At 38.2% G+C, this 24682-nt stretch overlaps 1 protein-coding gene across 5 annotated transcripts in view; it reads right to left on the reverse strand.

Annotated features, from left to right (window-relative positions):
- Window positions 1–1177: 1177 nt before the first annotated feature.
- Window positions 1178–24682, reverse strand: part of Socs6 (suppressor of cytokine signaling 6) — a 29196-nt gene continuing 5691 nt past the window's right edge. The window contains exons 2-4 of one of the 5 annotated variants that reach the window (XM_030250541.1): window positions 23222–23342; window positions 23001–23074; window positions 1178–6927 (exon numbers count right to left, since the gene is read on the reverse strand). In XM_030250541.1, the coding sequence (XP_030106401.1) occupies window positions 5197–6798 (1602 nt within the window). In that variant the 5' untranslated portion in view covers window positions 6799–6927; window positions 23001–23074; window positions 23222–23342 and the 3' untranslated portion in view covers window positions 1178–5196. Of the gene's footprint in view, window positions 6928–23000; window positions 23075–23217; window positions 23343–24682 lie in introns of all 5 variants that reach the window. The other 4 variants (XM_011247089.2, XM_011247090.3, XM_006526513.3 and 1 more) reach the window with 4 other exon arrangements.

Consider the following 24682-nt stretch of genomic DNA (forward strand, 5'->3'; position numbering starts at 1 on the left):
GTTCTATTCATGATTCTTTGGGTGCACTCCGAATCGGGAATTGAGTGGGGATTTCCCCACTAGGTCTATCAGGAACACCCTCATAGTAGAGAGAGAGAGGGAAGATAACATTTGAAATGTAAATAAAGAAAATAACCAATTTAAAAAAAAACAGGGGGTGTCTAAGTGGTACCTTCATGAAAATCTACATATCATATTCAAGAAGATAGACATCTGGTTCATGTCATCTGTCCATTTATAGGTTCTTAAAGATACTCTACTATACACTGTCTGAGGCCAGTCCATTCTAGTCGCACAATTGAGCTTCTCCTTAGTACCATCACTTCAATGTTATCAACTTAATAAGCTCTGGAGAATTTGAGTAGAGCGCCTATTTTGGGTTCTACTAACAAATTTTGCAATGTATTTTTCAACAAGATTAAAATCCCATCTTTCACTTAGCTATGATGGGGGGTTACTTTAAAATAATTTTGGTAGAAAATTTTCAAGTAGTGCTTAATCCAAGATGCTCAGTTACTGTGACAGTGTTGTTAACCAATCTAGAATCAACAGGAAATTGAGCCTCTAAGCAAATCTGTGTGAGTTTATCTTCATTATGACTTATACCTATATATAGGAGTGTCTCAATTGCTTGGATGGGATTCTAGACTAAGTGGAGAAGTAGAACTGAACAGCTGCAACATTTATGGATCTTCTGTCTATTTCAATCAATGTACACAGAGAGGCAGGCAGACAGACAGGCAGGCAGGCAGGCAGGCAGGCATGCACAGGTGCAAACTTTTACAAAGCAGACAATAAAATTCAGTGAATATTGGAAAGCTTTCTAACAAATTTTTTTCTGGTAAAATATTATTAACGGGATGCTTTTTAATATCATAATCCAAACACTTTATTACTTAGCCTAACTTCCTTTTACTAAGTTCCTGATACTTTGCTAGTTTTAGTCTTTCAGTCTGTCTCTCAACTCACTCCATTATATTGGCCACTGAAGTATAGCAGCACCATCAAATGACCCCTAGTTGGTCATCCTGACGCTTCACTTTTCCTTTTTACTAAAATGTAATGGTTCCCACTTTCCAGTATCTGCCCACTTCATGGAACACACAGAAACTCTCCAACTAACCACATATTAAGAGGGCAAGACCCTGCACCTGGATGTTACTGATGACAAGGCAGATGTTATGAACAAAACTTTTATTTACATACTGTATCTAGAAGCAGATACATAAATTTTTATACAATTGATTTCCAAAAAATGTGCAAGAAATTACTATAATTCACTTACAAACCAAAACACATATTAAATCGGTGGACTTTGGATAATTCATTCTGTGGTGTTCTCAGTACAAACAGTATATACCTGATTTGAAACATACAAAGTGTAAACTACAGCAATCTAGGTTGCAGGTATTAATTTCATGGCATATCAACTATGAGACTTCCTTACCCCAACATGACAATATACTGTTAGGAGATTCTAAGACTCCATCTCATCCTTTCTGGTTGGAGAACTTGCATCACTTTTCAAAAACAAATTCATATTTGCCTTGTTATATCACGACTGGTCAATAAAAATGTTATAAAATTTTTTCTTTACAGGACTAAAAAAGTATTTAAAGAAAGCAAATTTTTATTACTAATATACCAATAACTTTAGAATTTTAGTTATTTGTGGAACTGGCTATTGTTCATTATTCAAAAAAACTGTCTATTGCTGGTAGTGTTATTTCAGTTTCTAATTAACACATCATATTCAATGAAAGACATTCAGATAGAAATCAAAATGTTATTTTGATTCATTCATAAAAGTTTCTTTCATATATGACATGAAATGTACAGTCAAGTTGACATTCCTGAAAGCAGTTAGAGATGCTTAGCACTAGGAAAAAAACTGCATAAACCTGTAAGATTTCAATAACTTTTGTCTTCAGTAATACTGGCTCAGAAACTACAATGAATACTTTATGTGTTTCATTTCCTTAATGCTAACGAGTTAGCCTATTTGGCACATCATTTTATTCAACAGAAAACTGTCGCTCTGTGTGGCTGGTTTCCTTAAATTTTTCAGTTTTGTGGTTATTTACTGTGATACGTGACTTTCTAATTTTTCAGAGTATTGCACCATGTAAAAAGAGAACAGTCTTCCTTGGAGAAAGCAAGGCATTTTTTTTCAAGTACTCTCCATAGCTCTCTTATTTATAAAAATGTGTTAAGTGTCTTATGAAGCCCCAAATTAACCCTCAGCCTCCAGCATTTCTGGTGGTGGAGTATACAGTAAAAAAAAAAAAAATCTGATTCACTCTCACAGATAGTTTTTCTGCTTGCTTTTGTCTTGCCTTAATGTAGGAATTCTAAATGTGTTCTGAGCTAGTGCCTCTGCATACGCCTTATAGTTATATAGTTGGTGTTTTTGTTGGACCCCTAAAAGCAAGGGTTGGAGGTGCCACTGAATCTCTTGCCTATACTTGGGGCCCTTTTCCTTCATCCAGCCTTGATATGAGGGTTTGTTCCTAGTCTTAATGGAATTTGTTATGCCAGGTTCTGTTAATATCCCTGTGAGGCCTGCTCTTTGTTTTTTTTGTTTTGTTTTGTTTTGTTTTGTTTTGTTTTGTTTTGAAGGGAAAAGGAGAAGTGGATCTAGAGGACAGGGGAAGTTGGGAAAGAGCACTGGGAAGAGGAAAGGTACTGAAAACTGTGGTCAGGATGTAATATATGCAAAAAATTAAAAGTAACAAAAATTATTTCACACACACACACACACACACACAGAATGGCTTAGAGGTTATGTTTGTATCATCTAAGTTCAAAAAAGCCAGAAAGTTAACCAACTTCAATCTAGGCCATGATACTAGAAGACAGAGACTTAAATCTCTTCATTTTTATCAGACAGTGTCATACAAAAGTCAGTATTTCCCATTGTTTCCCACTTCTGTCAGATGGATGTCTTGGCTACAAAAACACAAAAATATTGGCAATATTTTACCATTTGCAAATCTGATTTCTCAATAAATGCTTTGATTTTTATTCATCAAGTATCAGAACCTAATCATTTCAAATTGAGTTGGACAGGTCATATAAAGCATGTAAATGGAAATTCATCAAGGGTTGTTGTTTTCATAATAAAGATTTGTCCTACAGAATAGCACAAATTGATTATTAGAAATATTTAGATAAAGATAAGAATACTCTTGACATTTAATGGGTAGATCCTAACCACACGGCACCATGGGGAAGAGTAGGAAACAAGCTATGTTTACTTGAAACATGTTGGGGACAGTCCTGAGACTTCTATGAGCCATGATTGCCAGGACATGTGCATATTTTTGAAACATGAAGTCATCTCAACCTTCATCATTAATACAGTGACTATGTGACAACACCTGCCATCTAATGTAGATGTGGGGACTGTCAACTCACACTAGATATAGCTTCAGTTGTTTAAAAATAAAGTTTTACAAAAAAATAGTTAAGTGTCTTGCATTATTTTGCACACAAGCCTACACTTCTCCAATAGTTCTTAATCCAATAGTGAATGCTTACACTATCTCCATATAATTCATCTATCATATTAGATGAAACATATCAGAAAATGAAATTCTTTGTAACATTCCATCAAAAGTAAGTGCCTTGCTCCTTATAAGTCAAGATGCCACAACTCTTTAACATGTTGGCACTGAGCCTTTTCCTGCAATATCTCAATTTTGACCCTAGAAAAAGAGGAAAAATGTAAAGCTATAGATATGTTTGGATGACAAAGCCAGCAGGTCTGACCTAAGATGTTTACCCTGATTTTTTTAAAAGCATGTGCAGCTGGAAATATTTTCTGAATGGAGAAATCTTTAAATACTATCGCTTAATAGTTTTAATAACACCACTGCAGAACTTTGAACTGAATCAACAGTCTACATTCCAAAATAACTTTTAAAACCTGGTCTCATCATTCTCTAACACAATGATAAGTAAGTAGAGGTGCCAGACTACTTACAAATTAACCAATTTAAAATAAACCAAAATGCTATCCTCAAAGGGTAGTCACAAGCAGGAAACTATTTCTGGTATCAGACATAGTTTTACAATTTTTCTCACATAATGTATCACAATTTTTAATTATTTAGCTGATGTCATTCAAGGTTGTTGGTTTAGAGTTAGAATGGTCAAACACAGCACACTGTAAAGATTATACAGAAGAAAGTCAAGACAACTTTAAAATAACCTTTCTATTCAGATCAGTTTACAACTTTATATAAACTTTAATGTAAGAAAATACAACTCATTTATGAAACTTGTTTTGTCAAGTTTATGGAAGAAAATATCTACTAAAGAAATCATAGATAAAATATGTAACTGAAAAATCTCTCTCTCTCTTACACACACGAACACACACACACCTCACAAAAACCAGGGTTATCTTACTTTTGTAACAATTGTTTGGGCTTTACAGAGCTTTTAAGTTACGCCAATTTGTACCCGAGTTTAATGACAGAAAAGGCAACAATTTCTAAATTGGGTATATATTTGTTTACAATTTTTAATGTAAGGCAATTTATCAAAAGAGACAAACCACAAGATGAAAATGAAGGCAACAGAACAATTCAACTTCTCCCAACCAAAACAATTATCACATCCTTAAAAAATAATTTAGAAAAGTATTTTAAAAGATGTTGCAGATTTGCATTCCATTTATCAACATTGTATTAATTCATAATTCTGAACAAATCACTTTTAAAGTGTGAGACTTAAAAAAAATCAGTTTTCAGTGTATATGTAAATGTTTTATCCCACACGTTTATTCAACTGGGCCATTTAACATCATAGCAATTTATATTTAAGTTTCATTCAACTTTACTTAGGGTTGAATACACATGAAATGTGCTTTAATGCATAAGAATCACAGTGGATAGCAGCAAAGGACTGGAAGGGGCATTAAAGAGAATCTGGTCATTCACATTGTGATTATTCTGCACATTAAGGAAAGATAACTCACACTTCTAAACCCTAAAGGCATCCCTTTTCAAGAACCAAAATAAACTCAGGACGCCTTGCAGACACTTCCCCACCCTTGAACAAATTGATGACTCTCACACATAAAAACTAAAAGTTATGGCAGCAAAGACTTCAATGGCGATGTAAGTCTGTAAACTGTACTCAAGTCTTGTTTCTGAACCCCAAAGTGCAAGAAACAGGGCTCCAAATCTCTCAGTAGTGCTTCTCCTGCAAATAATCCTTCATTTTGTTTGGCAAAGGCAGTTTCTGAATTAAGTCTATTCTGGTGTACTGACGGATAACAAAGCGGCACAGGTACTGCAGCGAGCGCACCTGCATGAATCGTGACACTGGATTGGTCAGTCTGACTGGGTAAGTTGCTGATCCAGGCAATCGAGATCTTGAATAACAAAATGCTCCATTTTCAGAGTCCCTGATTGAATGCTCGATTAAGTCAACTATAGATGTATGCCCTTCCACATCTGGCTGTTCATAAAAGCTGAATCTACCATTTGAGTGCTCAATTCTAGTGTGAAGTGTTTTACCATGGGAACGAAAGCTCAGGCTTAAAAGGTAACGGTCATCAGAACTATCCCTTACAAGAAAAGAACCATCTGGCACATTTGCCAACTTCCCCTCTGCCTCCCAGCGTGTGATGGGGCCCCAATACCACCCCTGTTTTGCAAGCTTCTTCAGCTCCTCCGTAAGACTTGTAACAACCATGGGGCCACTACTTTGCACCGAGTCATAAACTCTAGCAACCCCAGGCGCAGAGTTGGGATCGAAATTCAAATGACAGCGAACACTTTCGGCCATGTGCAAGTCTGGGCCCGAGAGGCCACTGAAGTTCCTTTGGATTGGGTTATTCTGCATTGGAGGTAGCAATGGTGAGAGGGGAGGGGCGTCATCATGACCTCCTCTAGGGCTCTGCAACATGACTCCTGTGGTGCCAATCAACAAATTGTTCACTGATGAATCCACAAGGATCTCTGGGCCTACAACCAGGTCCTGGTCCACATGACTGTCGTCTTCGGAGAAGGCACCACTCGCCCCCGGCAGGGGTACGGCTGACACCTCCATGGGAGAAGACGTATCCAGGCAGCAGCTGCGCGGCCCTTCAAGAGGGCACATCCCGTCATCTAAAGGCACGGTGTACTGAAGGTAGTCCTGAGACATGAGTCCGATTACTACAGGCACGTGTTCCTCCAGGTGGAGGCTCAGGTCCCCGGGTGAGCTGGGGCTGCAGCGGGACTCAGGGCGCGGCTCTGGCTGCAGGTCTCGCAGCTCCCTGGGCTGTAGCTCCCGCAGATCCTTGCGCACACCGTTGACTGGTCCTGGGCTGGCAGCATGCACCAGTGCTTTCACTCGCATCTCCATCTTGATGCACGTCTCCTCCGAGCTGGTGGGACGCAGCGGCCAGGGCGTGGGGCTATAATGGTGGCTTCTCAGTGATGTGGAGCGGATGGGCCGCGGAGCACGCACATCCTTGAGCCCACCAGGAGCTGAAGCTGAGGAGAAGGTGTCCTCATCTGTAGACGCAGTGCCGCCCTTGCCCTTGGTCTTCTGCTTGGCGGACAACCGCCTCTTCAAAGTGCCCATCAGGCTCTCGCTTTTGGATCTGTTCTTCCCTTTCTCATCCTCGCTGCCAATGTCACAACTGGCCATGTCTTTGCCATAACAGCTCCCGAATAAAGAGTCATCTTTCACGAAGTCACCAGCAAGGGACTGGGGCTGAACCACCATGAACTCAGTTTCGTCTTTGCTTTTACTCAGGTTAAAAGATTTCCTGAAGGTCTTCAGACTGATTTTCTTCATTTTGACAAAAGTTAACTAATCCAAATGGGTCAATTTGGTTCTGGAGCAGTTATGCCCAAACATCGGGAGGGGCTGCGATGCCTCATGGGTGTATTCTGCCTGGCTTCATTTAACCTCTGAAGCTATTTTCTGGGGGGGAAAAAAAGGCCATTAATAAAACTTAAAACAGAAATTTTAACTTTTAGCTTCAAAACAAAAGCACCCAATTCTATTCTTAGGAATGTCACCCTAAAGATTAGGATAAATGCCTGCTACATATACTGGGCATGGGGCAAACACTGGGTCCTTTATTTACTCCTTGTTTTTTGTTTTGTGTTTAGGCCAGGACTAGGTCTTTTCTACTGACCAGGCTCATCTTCAGCATCAGGCCTAAGTAGGCCCCTCACTACTGCCCATGCACCAGGCTGAAGGAACAAAACATAATGAAGGCACCATAATGCCCTGGAAGAACAAGCCCACACCTCAAACACATACACATGTATTGTGAGATACAGTCTATGGCCCATCATGGGTGCACTGCATGACCCAAAGAAGAAAAATGCACCCAAAAATCTTATACCTTTCCACTGCAGCTTAGAGCAACTCGGTTAATTAGCAGAAGACACAGCTCTAACTCACTGTTTGCTTACTATCCTCTACAATACACACAACAAAGTACAATAACATGAAGGCTAGTAAGTTATGATCTAGAATGCTCATAAGCCAGTAGAAGAGACAGATATATGAATGGTAAATTACAATACAAATCTGTCTGAAACACCCTGGTAAAAGAGGTGGGAGTTGAGGGAAAAAAAGAATATGTCAAGTGTTCAGTGTTAACTACAGAGAGCAGGTGGTTGTTATATAGACAAATCTGCAAAAACCATGCTCACTGAAACCACTCAGACCAGACAACCTATCAGGAACAGCTACATCAGCTCCACAAAAAGCAGCAGCAGTTTTAACAGCCTCACTGTCATACACTGTTTCTGGAAGATATTGTAAAAATAGAATACTTATAAATATTTGGAGCACAAGACACTTCAAACATGAAGCTATGCACTGAGTGAACTAGGTGTCTGGTCTTATCCCAGAAAGCAGACTCAGTAGCTGATAGTCAAACAGTAAGTGTTTTCACTAACCCTGAGGTTTCAATAGTCCTGCTTGCCACTATCACATATATACCACAGATGTTAAAAACACTACCAATGTATATGCAATTTAATTCTAATATTAAGGGGATAAGATCTAATCCTAGACATTAGAAAGTAGAAGCTCAATCAAACCATATGTTTTAGATCTCTTTTCTCCATCTTCTAGGCAGAGATTACTCTAAAATTTTTTTAAAGAATATCTATTTTCCTGTTTGCACTTCCAAAAATATATGCCATCTTTTTATAGGATTACCATCTGTTTTGTGCCCAATAAGTGTTCTGAATCAATCTTGCCATTTTTCTAATTGCAAAGTTTTAAGTTTACACATACACTTGAAAAATTTGTATAACGGTTCAAGGGAAAAGGTTTTAGATATTAAAAAAAAAAAGAAAGAAAAGAAAAAAGCAAAACCATTACAGGCCCAGCAGGTAAAGGTACTTGCCACTAAACCTGATTCCTGCTACTTTTCTCTCTCCCTCTCTGTTTTTAGTATTTGGAAGTGCAGTTTTTTGTTTTTTTGTTTTCCCCCAGGAAACTGATTTACGTTAACACATAATAAGTATATCAATGTTTTTAAATAAACAAATCCGTATTTTTAAACTTGGTTTTAGTTTCTAATAGGAAAATTTCAATAGATGCAAAACATGAATTAAATCATTTTGTGATTCCCAAACAGTATTTTCCAAGATCTTTTAAGAGAATAAAAACACAGACGGTGAATTAAGGAGTGTTGATACAAGGACTAGACCCAGGTTCAATCCCCAGCTGTACATAAGCCAGGTGTGATCTGCAAGCCTGTGATTCCATCACTTTAGGAGTCAGGAGGATCAGGAATTCAAGGCCATCCTTAGCTACAGAAAATTCCAGAATTCTGGAGACCTGATTCTCCCCAAAGACATTAACTATAGTGAGGCTTACATGGGTTGATCCATTTGTCAAAACTCTATGAAAACTGTGTACTAAAAAATGTGATTTCATTGTTAGGTGAATTATACCTCATTCTAAAAACTCAATAAACAGGAAATTCAAATCAAGCTAATATATTTCTAAGAGCCATAGTACAGCTAACAAAACTCTATTACCAGGCATGGAAAACCACCTTTCAAGCTGGAACTGACCTGCTGCCTGAGGACTATCCAAAGGTACTACAGGAGAGAAGCAGTAAAAAGACCCACCAAGGAAAGCATATGGTCAGGAAACGCAATGACCAGCATAGCAAAATATGCAAAAGGGTGCATAGGGCTGGAGAGATGGCTTAGCAGGTTAAGAGCACTTGACTGCTCTTCCAGAAGACCTGGGTTCAATTCCCAGCAACCACATGGTGGCTCACAAAAGGTACAATAGTAGCATTTATACCTTGGGGGAACCAATAGCCACCTCATTTGTCTATTCAACAGGAGGGAATTCATCCCTGGTACTGAAAACCTAGCCAACTAACATTGGTTGGTGAGATCACTGACCCCCAAAAGAACCTACTGTTCCTAAACTAGTATTTTTCCCAACTGAATTCTAAATATCTATTCTTATATTCACAAGTAAGGGTAGTTCTTAACCCTCATCAGAGAAGCCACATTTTGCAACAGAAACCATCACAAGAATCCACAGGTGACCATACAGCAGATAAAACTGGCCCTGGAATGCCCAACCGCAACTCATATATCAACAATACAACCTACGCCTAAGGTTCAGAGAACACTCCAGAAGAAGGGGCAGAAAAACTCAAATAGCTAAAGATCCAGAACACTGGCTACTCGATGGTATCTTCTATGAATTATAGGGAGCAACACCCATGAAATCTTAAACTATGGTCTCATAAAAACAAACAAAACAAAACAAAAACCCCTGCACAATGACACCACCAGTTAACGTCTTGAAGTGTTCAGGGAAATTTCACAAAATCCCACCTCTAGAGAAAGAGCCACAGGCAACCAACCAATTTCAAGTTGCCAGCCCTACACACATATACAAATAACAACACTAAAAGAACAGCAACGTATTTATAATGTCTGTGCACATATGCATGTGTAACAATAATTGAAGAGGTGATGCATTTGAGGAGGTCCAGTGGGACATGGGGAAAATAGGAAGAGGTAGGTATGGGAATTATGTAAATATAGTACTCATGTATGAAATTCTTAAAATGTTAAGATATAATATAAATGTATTAAAACATAAATGTAAAGAACAAGGACCTTCAGGTCACAGAGATAGTTCACCAGTAAAGAACCTCTTGCAGATTCGGTTTCTTCTACCCATGTCAGATGGCTCACAAATCACCAGTAACTCTTCAGAGAATCTGACCCTCTCCTGGCCTGAGGGTACCTGTACATATGTGGTGCATACATTTACATCTAGGTGCGTGGACACATACACACACACACTTCACCCAGGAATTTGGGAAAGCTTTGTAAAGTTATTTAAAAACTTTTATCAAATTCATATATGCTTTAGCCAAGTAGACATACAATTAGTAATTTGTCTTTTGGAGATGTTCTTGTGCCAAAGTTATAAAGACATTGTTATTTTTTTTTTATCTTTCTAGTTTTAAACAAGCCTGTTACTTACATTGTTTAAAGTGGTAAACACTAGCTGACAGAGTGACAGAAGGACTAAGTCTTCGGAATACAGTTTCATCAGTTCTTATAATCTTAAAGCCTCTTTTAAGTTTGATGAAGCAGTTTGACACTACAGACCTAGACTGAGTTTATGCATATCCTTTATTTAGCAATTATATGACCTTAGACATAAGTAAAACTACCACTCATGTAACTTATGGAGCTAGGTGTCCTTAAAGCAATGTCTTATTACATAGGCTAAATACTTGCAGCTAGTAATAGATTGCAACAGTTCCATTAAGTAAATAGGGAAACCAAAGCACAAACGCTGTAGGACACTTGCCAAAATCACATGACTGATTCTAAAGTCTACTTAATCACAACATACACCTTTATAATGCATATAATTCTTCTTAGAAAAAACATAGCTTTAATCTAAGTTGTAGAAAACAACACAAACACATATCAAATATCTACAGACTACTAGTTTAATATACAGGCAAAGAAAGAAGTTCAGTAAACATGAGAAAAAAAACACTGTAAGACTAAATGCAAAGATGATTCTCTCTCTCTCTCTCTCTCTCTCTCTCTCTCTCTGTGTGTGTGTGTGTGTGTGTGTGTGTGTGTGTGTGTGTGTGTGTTTATATCTAAGCTGGTACACAATTCATAAGTACCAATAGTTACACCTCAAAAGTACAGGAAAATAATCCAGAAGCCCACTTTCCTTATTTAGGACTTTCTGTAACAATTGAGCAGGTTTAACTTTAGCACTGAACAACTACTTCATGTCATCTCACTTGCCAAAGTTGAACAGTGTAATACTAGGCAGGGCTCTGCTAAAGATATTCCTCTCAAACCCTCCCCAGCCATGTCAAAGTCTACCTAGTTTTAAATATTACAATGTAGATGGACTTTTCATGTCTGACCTTACTCTATATACCCCACAATGACTTCAGCCTTTGCTTTCCAGTCAATTACAATTCAATCTATTGTGGTTGGTCTGTTTCCTGTGGCTACCAGAAACTTATACCTCACCCAGCCAAATCCCTGACATCTAACACCCTGGCACCTGAATTCATCCAAAGCTGGGGTTCCTATCATTCATAGGATTTCCACAAGTTTTCTCAATTTATATGTACTTCTTTGCCTCTACAGTTCTCTTATTATTCCAAGATATCTTTGTCAAGCCATTTGTGGGGAGCGGGTGTGGCGGCAGTCCCAAAGGCGCCAGGGACTGCAGCTAAGTCATATGACTTGCACCTGACTTCATCATATAAGACACAAACATCTTGAGTGCTGCGCAGGTGTACCAGGATACAGGTGAATCCAATTTGGTGGAGATTTGCCCCTGCTGCCCTGATTAGCTGAAGCCTCGTGACTGGCGAGGGGGCGTGGCCTGCGGTGCGTGGATGAGAGAGAGTATAAAAGGAGTGAGAGGCCCAGGGTTCGGGGGAGATATAAAGAAGAAGAATCAGGACTGAATAAACTGCTGTTAGAAGGACTGGTGGTCGCGTCGTTCTTGCTGGTCGAGAGCGGGCGCGACAGTCATTGACAAAACACTGTGCTTTCCAGAAAAGTCTGAAAATTTAGCTACAAGCAGTGGTTAGAATGCTCTCCAGGCCTTCAGGTTCCAGCTGGGCAGTAAGATGCCAGCAAGTGTGTACAGTACAGTAGAGAACTTAGGATGTTGCACATTCAGTGGCTCAGGCCAGGAGGGAGCTGGTTCCAAACACCCATTCTCACTTGCTGCTGCAGAGCTGATGGCTGCAGCTATGGAGGTCATAATGCACCAAAAAGTACATTTCCCTTCCTGCCCCCTCACAAGAGTTCTACTTTTAAGAGGCTACCTTTATTTCCACCTTACAGAAAAACAAAGTAAGTTTAATAATGTCTCCAAAGAAGTCCAAAAGGAATCCTCTGAGTAACATTGAAGCACTGGAAGCTTGGTGTCTGACTTAGAACTACCACTTATTGTTGACATGAGGCAGGACAATTTCACAGCAAGATCAAGAGCACAAGTAAGTCATTCAGTCTGAGTCACTTCACAGGACCATTTATTTCCTAATGTTCTGGATGCCCATGGAATGCTTTCCTCATCCAGAAATACAGGCAAAACAGTACATGCATAGATGTACATGTAACATGATGTGATGAGGAGGCTTGCGAGTCCTTTCCCTCCCAAAGTAACTGAAGCTGAGCTTATCTGTTAAACAGCACAGAAACACATGCTCACAAACACTACTGACATCTGGAGAAGGCAATCTGTGCAGGAGATGGCAAGACTGAGAGCAAGAAAGGAAGGACTTGTCAAAAAGGAAGGCGGAGATATAAAAGAGACCAGTTTTTTAACAGAACAAAGGAGACCAGAAGGGAGTAGGATGACACATTCAAATGCTGAAGGACGTTCTGCTACCAAGAATTCTATAGTCAAAGCAATGTAGTGTAATCAGGAAAAAATTAGCATGATACATAAGCATTTCTGTGTTGAAAAGAGGTTGGGCTGCTAGCAGCTCAGTAGCAGAGAGCTTCAAAGATGTCACTTGGAAAAGACTGGAAATAAAATGATAAATGTAAAGATTAATTTACATATTATCATTTCTCTCATCCCTCTGCTTTAAAAGACACAGGAAAGTATAAATCAATGTATTCATCACTGAAAGGCAACATACAACATACATAGATGCAATTTATGTAAAACAGCAAAAAGGGATCAGAAAGACAAAGGGAAAACGCCAAATTTATATTTTGCCAGATTAACATTATTTTGAAGTATACTGTGATAAGTTAAGGGACTATCACAAAGTTCTATGAGAATCTGAAGTTAACATTTAAAAGATGCATTTAACACAGGAGGTCTATAACACAGGAAGAAACATAAAATGAAGTAAATTTAAAAGCCAGGGAAATGGCAAACATAAATGTGACATATCAATAAGTATCTTAATTGTGAATGGACTAACCCTTTCAGGCATCACAGCCCATGATGTACCCTGTAGGCAAAACTCATCACTCCTTTTTGTATGCTCAAGGAAAAATAGCTATGGTGTTACTAACTGGAAAAAAAAATCAAAAGAACAATCTTTTTAAGACATAAGAAAATTATATGAAGTTCCAATTTTTGTGCCTGTAAATTAGTTGTATCAGGCCAAAAAAAAAAAAAAAAAACAAAAACAAAAACAAAAACAAAAAACAAAAAACAAAACACACTTGTATATTACAGACTGTGGCGCCTCCTCAGAACAAAGAGTTCAGAGGCTCTATAGCATGCAAAATTTAACATAGTTACTATCTGATATTTTACAGAAAAACTTGGCAGATGCCTAACTTAGTAAAAGGACTGTCAGAATGAATTTTTAAAAAAAGAAACAGTTATTGCTGTGTCCTGGTTACTTTCTTGTCGACTTAACACAAATTAGGGTCATCTGGGAAGAGAAACCTAAGGCAAATCTATCAGGACATTTTCTTCTTTTTTGGAAGAGGGGATGTTTTTGGAGATAAAGTCTCTTTGTGTAGGCACTGGCTGACCTGGAATTCACTATGTACACTAGGTGGATTGGTCTGCCTCTGCCTCCCAGAGTGCTGGGATTAAAAGCAGGCATCATCACAGATAGCATACTTTCTTGATTGATGTTGCAGGCCCAAACTATTCTGTGTGTAGGGCCAACTCTGAGTAAGTAGTACTGATTTATATAGAAAGTATGCAGAGCAAGCCAGTAAGTAGCCTTCCTACATTGTTTCTGCTTCAGTTACTGCCTTCATTTTCCTGTCTCGAGTTCCTATCTTGGCTTCTCTCAATGGGTTGTAAACCAGGATATGTAAGCCAAATAAACCCTTTCTTCTCCAAGCTGCTTTTGGCCATAATGTTTCATAATAGCATAGATTTCTCTAACATGGAATGATGCCTATCACTTAAAGAATAGGATACAAAAGAATACACCCAAGAAAGTAGCCAAGAGACGTAAAATAGCTTAATTAATATCAGACAAAATAGGCTTTAAGGAGCCTTGCAGGGCAGTGGTGGCACATGCCTTTAATCTCAGCACTTGGGAGGCAGAGGCAGGCGGATCTCTGAGTTCGAGGCCAGCCTGGACTACAGAGTGAGTTCCAGGACAGCCAGGGCTACACAGAGAAACACTGTCTCAAAAAAGCAAAAAAACAAAAACAAAACAAAATAGGCTTTAAGATAGTAAATACTAGTAGGGACAAAGAACAGACATTTTAAAATGAAAAGAAGGTTAATATATCATGAAGATATAGTAACAATAAATGCATACACACTTGACATTAACCCCCCCAAATACATAAACAAAGGTGTAAAAGAAATGACAATTTAATAATAATACATAAAATTTTCAATAAGGCAGGCTCCTAGTATATTGATAGACACAGTTTCCTGAGTTTCCCTGAGTTCAATCAATCCCCAATGTGAAGGGGGAGGGGAAAAGAGAGGGAGAGAAGGAAGGAGAGGGAGAGTGAAAGAGAGAGGAAGAAAGAGAGGGAAGAAAGAGACAGAGTAAAAGCAGAAAGAAATGGAGAAAGGGTATGAGTTTAGAATGTTGAAGATCCCTACACTAAAAACCTGAAACACAAAATTCAACGTTTTGACAATTCCACACCTAACCTGGTGTGATGGGTTGTAATCAAAAGCAAGGGTTAAAGGAAATAAAAACTCACTTATATGCTAAGGGAACACAAAACAGAAGAGCTGTGTGTTCAGACACAGCTTCTTTCCCAGGACATCTTATCATATGCAATCAAATATTCAAACTTGGAAAAGAACCCAAAATCAGAAACACATTTTGTCTCAAGTACTGTGGGCAACAGACACTTAGCCTGGGACTTTAACACTAATCACAGCTTTGAGTGTTGTTTTTAAGTTTTCATTCTTACAACAGACAAAACCAAGACTCAGCAGTGTTTAAACCACTGACATTATACAGGATATGTATGTTCTTTAATCACAATGAAGCTAAATTATATACATACAACAGAAATAAATCTGGAAAACCACCAAATATAGGAAAATTAAACAAAATACTTCTAAATAACCTATGGGCTGGCCAAAGACTAGAAACCATAAGCTTAAAACATATTCCAAACAGAATAAAAAAATAAAAGAAAGTGATGCAGTTTATAAATAGCCATTGTAGCAATCATGTAAGCCTAGCACTTGAATTTGAAACTAGTGTGGACTGTATACAGGAAACCCTTGAGAATATAGAACTTAAATCAAGCCAACTCTAAGAAAATAGTAAATGTAATATAGAACTAAACCCAGAGAATATGAACATACACACACTCTCTGAGTAAATGACAGAGTAGAAACCAATAAGATAAATAGCAGGAAATCTCTAACCAATTCTTTTATATGATAGAGAAGAATAATACCTAAGTCAAACACAAGAGACCTAGAGGTGGGTATCCCAAGGTTCCAAAAACCCTTAACCTAGTATTAGCAAACAAACTTGACAACATGCAGAAATCACTATGGTCGGGTTCTAGTGCTGCTTTTGTACATATTTGTGTGTGGGTGTAGTACTGTTGGGACTGTGTGCACATTTGTAGAAGTCAAAGGATAACCTGCAGGAGTGTTCTCTCTTCCACTTTGTGGATTCTGGGTATAGAATTTGGTCATCATCTCTGGTGTGAGCACTGTCATCAACTGACATATCTCATGCCCACAAACAAGTTGCTTTAATAACAATGATCAATTGATATAAAGAGGGATCACTCAGGATCATCTAAATAGCTCTATTCCATTATAAAAAAGAACTATGACACATTATAGATGTCTAGAAATCTCTCCATATCCAGCCCCACAAATTGCCTTGTCTCCCACTTTCAGTACATTTTCCCTTGCTACATAATGCTTGTGTCTGTTTCTGACTCTGTCCCTTTTGTGCTTTTATTATTTGAGCCTTATACTTTTTTCAAGAAATTACATTCACAATGAAATACAGTTGCCTGTATTTTCTACAAAGTTTTGCCATTTATACTGAAGTTCTTGGTTACCCTAGTACTGATTTATATGAGGTAGGGTTTAATTTTTCCACTTGGATAACTAATTGACTCAATATTCAGAAAAATTATTATCTCTTATATAAGGATCAAAGCAAGAAACCAGTAAGAGTATTTTCTAATTCAAATCAGCCAAACATTTTCTGATCACAATAACCACTACTCTTAATACAGGTATGCAAATTAATTTGGCAATAGTCAAGTTTTAAAAATCATCATAATCTCTCCTGGCAACACTATTTTTATACATTTTAAGAAATAACAACACTTCTTGAATTATGATGAAAATAACTGAGTCTTAAAAATCAAACACATCCTAATTTCCAACAGCATGAGACAGTGAAACAAATGCTGGTACTGCTATATGTGGACTGTGGAGAGCCACTGAAATCTGTGTTTACACAGTTATAAATAACATGGGGGCACCCATAGCGTTCATTTGTTAAGTGCAAAACACAGTGTGATGGTTTGTATATCCTTGGACCAGGGAGTAGCACCATCTGAAGGTGTGGCCTTGTTGGAATAGGAGTGACCTGGTTGAAATGGGTGTGTCACTGTGGATGTGGGTATAAGATCCTCACCCTAGTTGCCTGGAAGTCAGTCTTCCACTAGCAGCCTTTGGATGAAGACATAGAACTCTCAGCTCCTCCTGCGCCATGCCTGCCTGGATGCTGCCATGTTCCCACCTTGATGATAATGGACTGAACCTCTGAACCTATAAGCCAGCCCCCAATTAAATGTTGCTTTTTATAAGACTTGCCTTGGTCATGGTGTCTGTTCACAGCAGTAAAACCCTGACTAATACACACAGGAAATAAAATTATACATAAAGTGTGGTCTCAACTATGTAGAAAGAATAGGGAGGAAAGTGGACAGAGAAGGAGGCTGTTGGAGAGCAAAATTTTTTAGACATGTTAGTTAACACTTGGAGTTTAACAGAAAATTCTGTGAGGCTATTTGTTCTTCCTTAAGTTTATTTTATTTGGGAATGGCCATGTAAATGCACCAGTTTCAAGAAAAGCAGAAGGCTTCTTCTGGGAGTCAGTTATTTCACCAACTAACAAAACACTTCACAAACAAAACAGTCATTAGATGAGACTGTTATTTTGCTTTAGTAAAACCTAGATAACTTCCTCCTTTGTATGTTAAAGAATCTGACATAAAGTTTTATACTGATATGCACCATGGTTTACTGGTCTTACATATTCAAAATTTAAATGACAACTATGACAAATCTACTTTCAATAGCACACCTCCCTCTCTACTTGGTTTACAATTCACAGCTAACCAATGCAGTCACTACTTGCAGACACTGCATTCAGATCCCTCTCTCTACCCTCACGCACAGGCATTATGTCTTTGCCTAGGCCACAGCTGCACCCCACAGCTGACCATGGCTGGAAAAGGCCACTCAGATGGTTCTCATTTAGTTCTTAAACAGTATGTGATGTCAATCAACACTATCTAGAAATCAACTTTTTACTTTTGGTTCACTCTCTTGTTGCTGACCATTCCACTCTCATTTTTCCTCACATCTAAATACTCCATCTTCTATCTCAGCTGATGCCTCAGACTCTAATTTCAGGGAAAATAAATCATCAAAAGAAAACTTTGTAGCTAGGAATAAAGCTCTGCTGTGGAGAGCCTCCCCAGCAAGTACAAGGTCCTAGGTTCAAACCCCAGCATCTAATATGAAGGCAAAGAAGTGTGCCTTCACTCCAATTAATAATGTCTGTTCCACATCACTCCTTGGCTCCTTTCTAAAGGTACCATGACACTGTCTTTGCACACTCCATCTCCTAACAACTCCCCCTCTGTTGGTTCATTCCTCTCAATAAATACCCTACTTTCTCCATAGCCATGGCTCCATCTCAGCTCCCCTTGTAGCAGCAATCCCTAGAAACCTTTATAAATTTAGCAGCAACAATCCTGCTTTGTACTCTGCCAGTTGTCTTTCACCGCCACAGCAAGCAGCCTGGGGCCACCTGCTCAGTTATCTAAGATGCTACTAAAGTTTATCTAAGATGCTACTAAAACTCCTTTTCTCAATAAAACTTCATGTCTTTGCTACAAGGTCATCTCACTTTTAGACCCCCTTGCTGGTTTCCCTCCAGCCCCTTCTTGATGGAGCAATCAACATTCAGGCATGTTCCCCTCTTCTTTCTCTATGCAAATACTTCACCCTTCAATACTTACTCTTATGGTGATAATAGCACCTAAACAGCATCCATTCCCACATTCCTATCTCACCATTTATAGGCCAATTCTATTCAACTCTCCTGACATTGCCACTTAGATGTCTTCTATATAACTGAAACGAAGCAAGGTTACACTAAACTGCATGTTTTCCAACTCACTTCCAAGCCTGCTTTGCCTGAATGTTCCCCTTCCACTTAGAGCTATTTCTCTTAAAACTACCTCATTCTTTCAAGGGCCTCAGATCCATGCATTCGGAATCACCCTTGGCTCCTTTCTTGATCTGAAGCCTCATGAATATCATGAAAGACTAATTTCAACATATATGCATAATTTACCTATTTTGCCAACAGATTCTAGTTTCAGTCTTTTGCTTTACTATAATAGCATCTTAAAAATAATTTCATTGCTTTCTCCTTTGTCTTAGTTTATATTCTAATAAAAAGCACGGTACCCAGAAAGACAAGGCAGTTGCTGACAGTGGTGACTGCTTCTACTCCAAGTAACAAAGCCCTTTATTTTGTACTCTACAGTCTCATGTCTCTTACAGCAGGCCAGATTCACAATGTCTGCCATGTACATGCAAATAAAAATAACAAAAGTATAAGAAATGAAATAAAATTTCTTGGACTTCTTTCAGGGTCTGTAAATAATCAAAATAAAACTTTAAAAAACAATATGGAGTATTTTCAGAACTACAAAAGTGGATTTAAAATATATAACCTTAAAAAGTGAGCATAAGCCGGGCGTGGTGACACACGCCTTTAATCCCAGCACTTGGGAGACAGAGGCAGGCAGATTTGAGTTCAAGGCCAGCCTGGTCTACAGAGTGAGTTCCAAGACAGCCAAGACTACACAGAGAAACCCTGTCTCGAAAAACAAAAACAAAACAAAAAAAAACCAACCCCCCCCCAAAAAAAGTGAGCATAAAATTGCCATAAAAGAAAATCAGACAATTTATAATTACAGCAAAAGTCTTAGTTAAGTTTTAAGTGGCTTATTATTCACAGGCTATTGACAATAACATATGGGGAACCAAAGTTTGCAGAGGTTCGAACTAAGTTTGAATCTTCCTTACTGAGTTTCAGATTTGCCATATGAACAAAGAGCCTTAATCTCTAAAGCATGCTGAGAAGCTTGTATGTTTAACCTGTAGAGTAAGTTTTAATGAACTTTTCTAAGAATCTTTTATTATAACCTAGTTTACTACATTCCTGCTATATTACAGAGGAAAAGAATGTTCATAATTTCAATCACATACAAGTTAATGCAGCTAGCTTTTAAGAATTAATGAAATGAATTTTCACTTTTCCTTAATATTTTATTCATTTAACAAGTTGCACTTTAGAAAGTAGTAGATATCACATGTTTTTAATCCCAGTGGTAGAATCTGGCGGTTCTCTATGCCTTAAAGGGCGGCCTGCTCCACATACTGAGTTCCAGGCCACCAGGTTACAGGTAGGACACAATCTATAAACTCAGTGTTCTTTCATTGTGTACGCACATTAAATCTACTGTACCCATTTTACACCTAAATTGGCACTTGCTAATTCAAAGCAGCATGAGTCGTTCCATGGAAAATGTTTGGTCTTTGTCTCGTTCCTGACACAGCTAAACCCTACAATTTCCTAAGTAATGAAAGTCTCTTCCTAGACCTGACAGGTAACTTTCAATCACACCAGAGTTGTGACTTAGACTACACTACAGAGTGGGAACTTTTGGCCCCACTCCCACATCAGGAGGGAAAATAAAAGTTAAGAGATTAAGAAGGGCTATGATAAGACTGTAAAGGGAAAAAAACTTAGTCAATAATGAAAAAGAGCAAAAGATCAATCAGGCGCTATAAACACTCTCAATAGATCACCAGCTTCTGCATAAAAGAGGTACTGGCAAGCAGGGCATGCTAATGGGGGCACAGAAGCGCAAATCACAGCCAACATCATATCCCATACAGCCTTTCTACTCTTTCCTGGTATGTAATCCTTACAATAAACCAGTCAAATAAGTATTTTACTGAGTTCTACAGATTATCTAACCAGAAGAGGTCATGGTGGGAAACTCTGACTTATGGTGAGTCAGCAAGATGGCATCTGTATGAGGAAGTCTGTGGACTGAGCTTCTACCTGAGGTCTGAGCTACTCTGGACAGTGTTACAATGGAAGACACCAGTTTTTATGCTGAGAACTGGTGTACTGAAAGTGCGTGGCAAGGAATATATCTATTCCTGCATCCTGCATCTGGGCCAGGTCATCTATAAAGTAACTATCGGACATTTCAACAAACTTAATAATAAACCAGTGACACAAGGGCAACACTAATAAAGGAAATCATGTGCATGATACCCAGCTTACTATTAAAATCCTTATAGTTCCCACACATCCACTTTAATGACTAAGGCACAATTATACTTGACTATTTGAAAAGATCTATTGTCATATTTAGTGATAAGTTATATAATATTATAAACCCTGTCTGTGCTGTAAATGTGTAATTGTTTTAATATAATTCACTGATACACTGTCATAATTGTCAGTTGAAAATTAAAATTAACAGTTATAATGTCAACAGAATGGTTTTAGACAAAATATTACACATTCTTCAAAATGTTCATCACTTGCACTGCCTATGAAATAAGTGTCACCTTTCTGGTTATCAACTAGGTTAAAGTTCTTTATGAATTTTAGACAAACTGAACAATCACATAGACCCAAAGAGCTACATTTTTACTCTGGGTAGAAGTAATATAGCAGACTGATGCTACAACAGGATTTCTCTAAGAACTTGCTCATATGTAGAATTCTCTTCAATGCACTGAACTATAATAGTAACAACAATACAAATGACTAAAAAGTAACAAAGTTCCTTTGACTGTTCTCAGATTCTATAGATCTTAACACAAGTTCCAATCCAAAAAAATTTATTATTCAAATGCTTTTGCATAAAGAACACATAAGCTTTTTAATCTCTGCTGTAAGTTATGAGCTTTATGGTAAAAAACAATTGCATTTTCTAAATTACACTTGAATTACAAATAAAATTTTACTCCACCATCTACGAATGATTGGGATACATAAAGGGGTCGGTCCTGTTGATCCAAAGTTGCAGGATCTCTATGACATAGGGCAATAACAGGATATCAGGGGGAAGTCCCTGTAAGGATCCAGTATTGATGTTGTCACAGAAACCAAGATCTCAAACCAGACCAATTACTCATTACAATGAACATTTGCAAGTGAAGATGTATCAATAGAGAGATGTACTGTGGGACACACTGTGACAAACTACAGCTTTCTATACTTTGTGTGTGTGTTTTATTTGGGGGTGGGGGAGTTACAAGGGTGAAGGTTGGATATGAGGGGACCTGAAGATAAGTGGGTCTAGGATGCATGATGTAAAACTCTCAAAGAATCAATAAAAACTTTTTTAAAAAAGTAAGATTTTTAAAATAACAGATTTGAGATATCAAAAGTAATTTACATAAGACTATCAAATGTACAAAGAGCTAGGGTAAACTTTATCTATCAATTATTAGAGCTACAGAGGATCTCAAAGAATAATAATCACTTAAGCAATACAGCCCTGTTAACCAAAAAATATAACCATCTCACAAAAAGACTGATTGCTTTGTAAACTAATCTAGCTAAAATAATCTAACATGGGCTAGAAAGCTGACTCAACAGTTAAAGGGTATTGATACTGCCACATCTGATGACCTGAGTTCAATCCCAGAACCTAAACAGTGAAAGGAGAGAACCAACTCCTGTAAGACAACATCTGATCTCCACACATGCACACAAACATCACTCCCTAAAATAAAGAAATGTAAATAAACAAATAACATGATACATCTTAAAGCTATTCCTGTTACCCTCTGTAGATCATCTAGCTTTGGGCTGGAGATATAGAATGTGGTAAAGTGCTTACTTGATTAATATGGAAAACTAAGGCCTGAGATTGAGCTCTAACACAAGAAAATAAGGGGAGAGGGAGGCAAGTGAGCCAATTGCTATTTTTATGTAAGGGCCAGATTAATCATACAGTTCTTGAGCAGAGTACATAGTACAGGCTGCAATCCTATCACTTGAGAGATTGAGGCATAAGAATGGAGAGCTACAGAGGATATTAGACTTACACAGAGAGTTTCAGCCATGGCAACATAGCAAAATTGTCTTAAAAAACAAACAGCAACAAAAATCCCTCATCAACAAGAAAGAGCATACATGTTAACCTGTCTTAGCTAGGATTTCTACTGCTTTAAGATACCATGTCTAAAAGCAATTTGGAAAGGAAAGGGGTTACCTGGCTTACACATTCTGATTACAGTCCATCACAGAGTCGGGTCAGGGACTCAGGTAGGAACCTGCAAACAGGAACTAGAGCAGAAGTCATGAAAGAATACTGCTTACCAGGCTTGCTCCCTGAGGCTTGTTCAGCCTGCTTTCTTCTATCAACCAGAATCACCCACCCAGAAGTGTCACTGTTCCCTTATCAATCATTAATCAAGAAAGTAACTTACCTACAGGCAAATCTTATGGAGGCATTTTCTCAATTTAGAGTTCTTCTTTCCAAATAACTGTAGCTTGTGTCCAGTTGACAAAAATCTGACCAGCATACTACCATTCCCCCATATGAAATGAAAACCTGAAAGCAATAGAAAAGTATGACAACTAGGAACAATATTAAAAGGCTTAGACTACCCTTAGATGCAGCACCCAGTGGTGTAGCTTAGTGACAGTACACCTGTCTAATACATGCCAAGTCCTGTGTTCTAGACCCAGCAATGAAAAACTAATGACAATTCAAGCCTTCTAGAACAGAAGACAAGAAGAAATGTCCCTGAGAAATGATCACAACTTTGAAATAAGTTCAGGGAGTACAGGAAGGCAAGAAAACTAAAGTTCATTGTTAAAGATTTAAATACAACAACACCCCCACCCCCGCCCAAGACTGACACGAAAAACTGAGAAAATAAAAATAATTAATAAACAAATCAATCCAGTACAATCAATCCAGGACTTCCTGTAGCAGAGGGGGAAAAAAAAAAAAAACAAAACCTCAGAGAAGTAAAAACAAAAAAATGAGGGGGAAGAAATTACAAACGGAAGGTTTAAAGTCTTCCTAGAATTGAAGAGCATTAAGCTTAAAAATCAATGAAACAATATATTTTAAGAATAAAACAATAATGATGATACAAGCCATTACAAAGCTTTAGTATTATAAACAAATATTACAAAAACTACAAAAAAATTCTAGAAAGACACAACTGCTGTAAACTAGTAGTAGCTGGCCCAAGTTCTTAACAGTGAAGGTCATATGATGATGGGCAATGCCTTCAAACCCCCAACTCTGTCACCCCAAAAAGTTCAATGGCTCTCCTTGAGTCTTCCACATTCCCTGGCATTCTTGCAAAACGATATGCTGGATTCTGGACCTGCCATCCTCTCCACTTCCACTTTGAGGTAGGACAGCAATTACAGAAGAGCAGACTAAGGAAGTCAGAAAGACCCATCCCTCCAAAAACCAGAAAAGCGAAAGCCAATTTTCATCCTTTATAACACAGTTGAGATTTTAGGGTTAATCCATCAATACCAAATCCATCAATACCAAATAACTTATTTCTCCTGAGTAAATAGTACCTAAAATTCTATACTCAACCAGATGTAAACCAAATATTCAGAGCAACATTTTCTGATACAAAAGCCCCAGAGAGGTTCCACCGCCTCACTTTTCAGGAAGTTTCTTCAAGTGTGGGTTTCAGCAACTCAAGAAGGAAAAAAAAGAATTCTCCTTGGGAAGAAACTTCTAGACTTACAGGCTCTTTTCATCTCTGCATCTTTATCTCTCCTAGCCAAACCCAGCCAACTGTTCATGAAGACAGACGTACAAACGCCCAAATCCCAGGGTTAAATTGAACCACTAACATCAATGGCAATAAGAGCTGCGTGTACAAGACTCCATGCTGAAACCCTCTGGAGAAGTGT

Source organism: Mus musculus, chromosome 18 (assembly GCF_000001635.26).
Source record: "Mus musculus strain C57BL/6J chromosome 18, GRCm38.p6 C57BL/6J".
NCBI classification, from domain to species: Eukaryota; Metazoa; Chordata; class Mammalia; order Rodentia; family Muridae; genus Mus; species Mus musculus.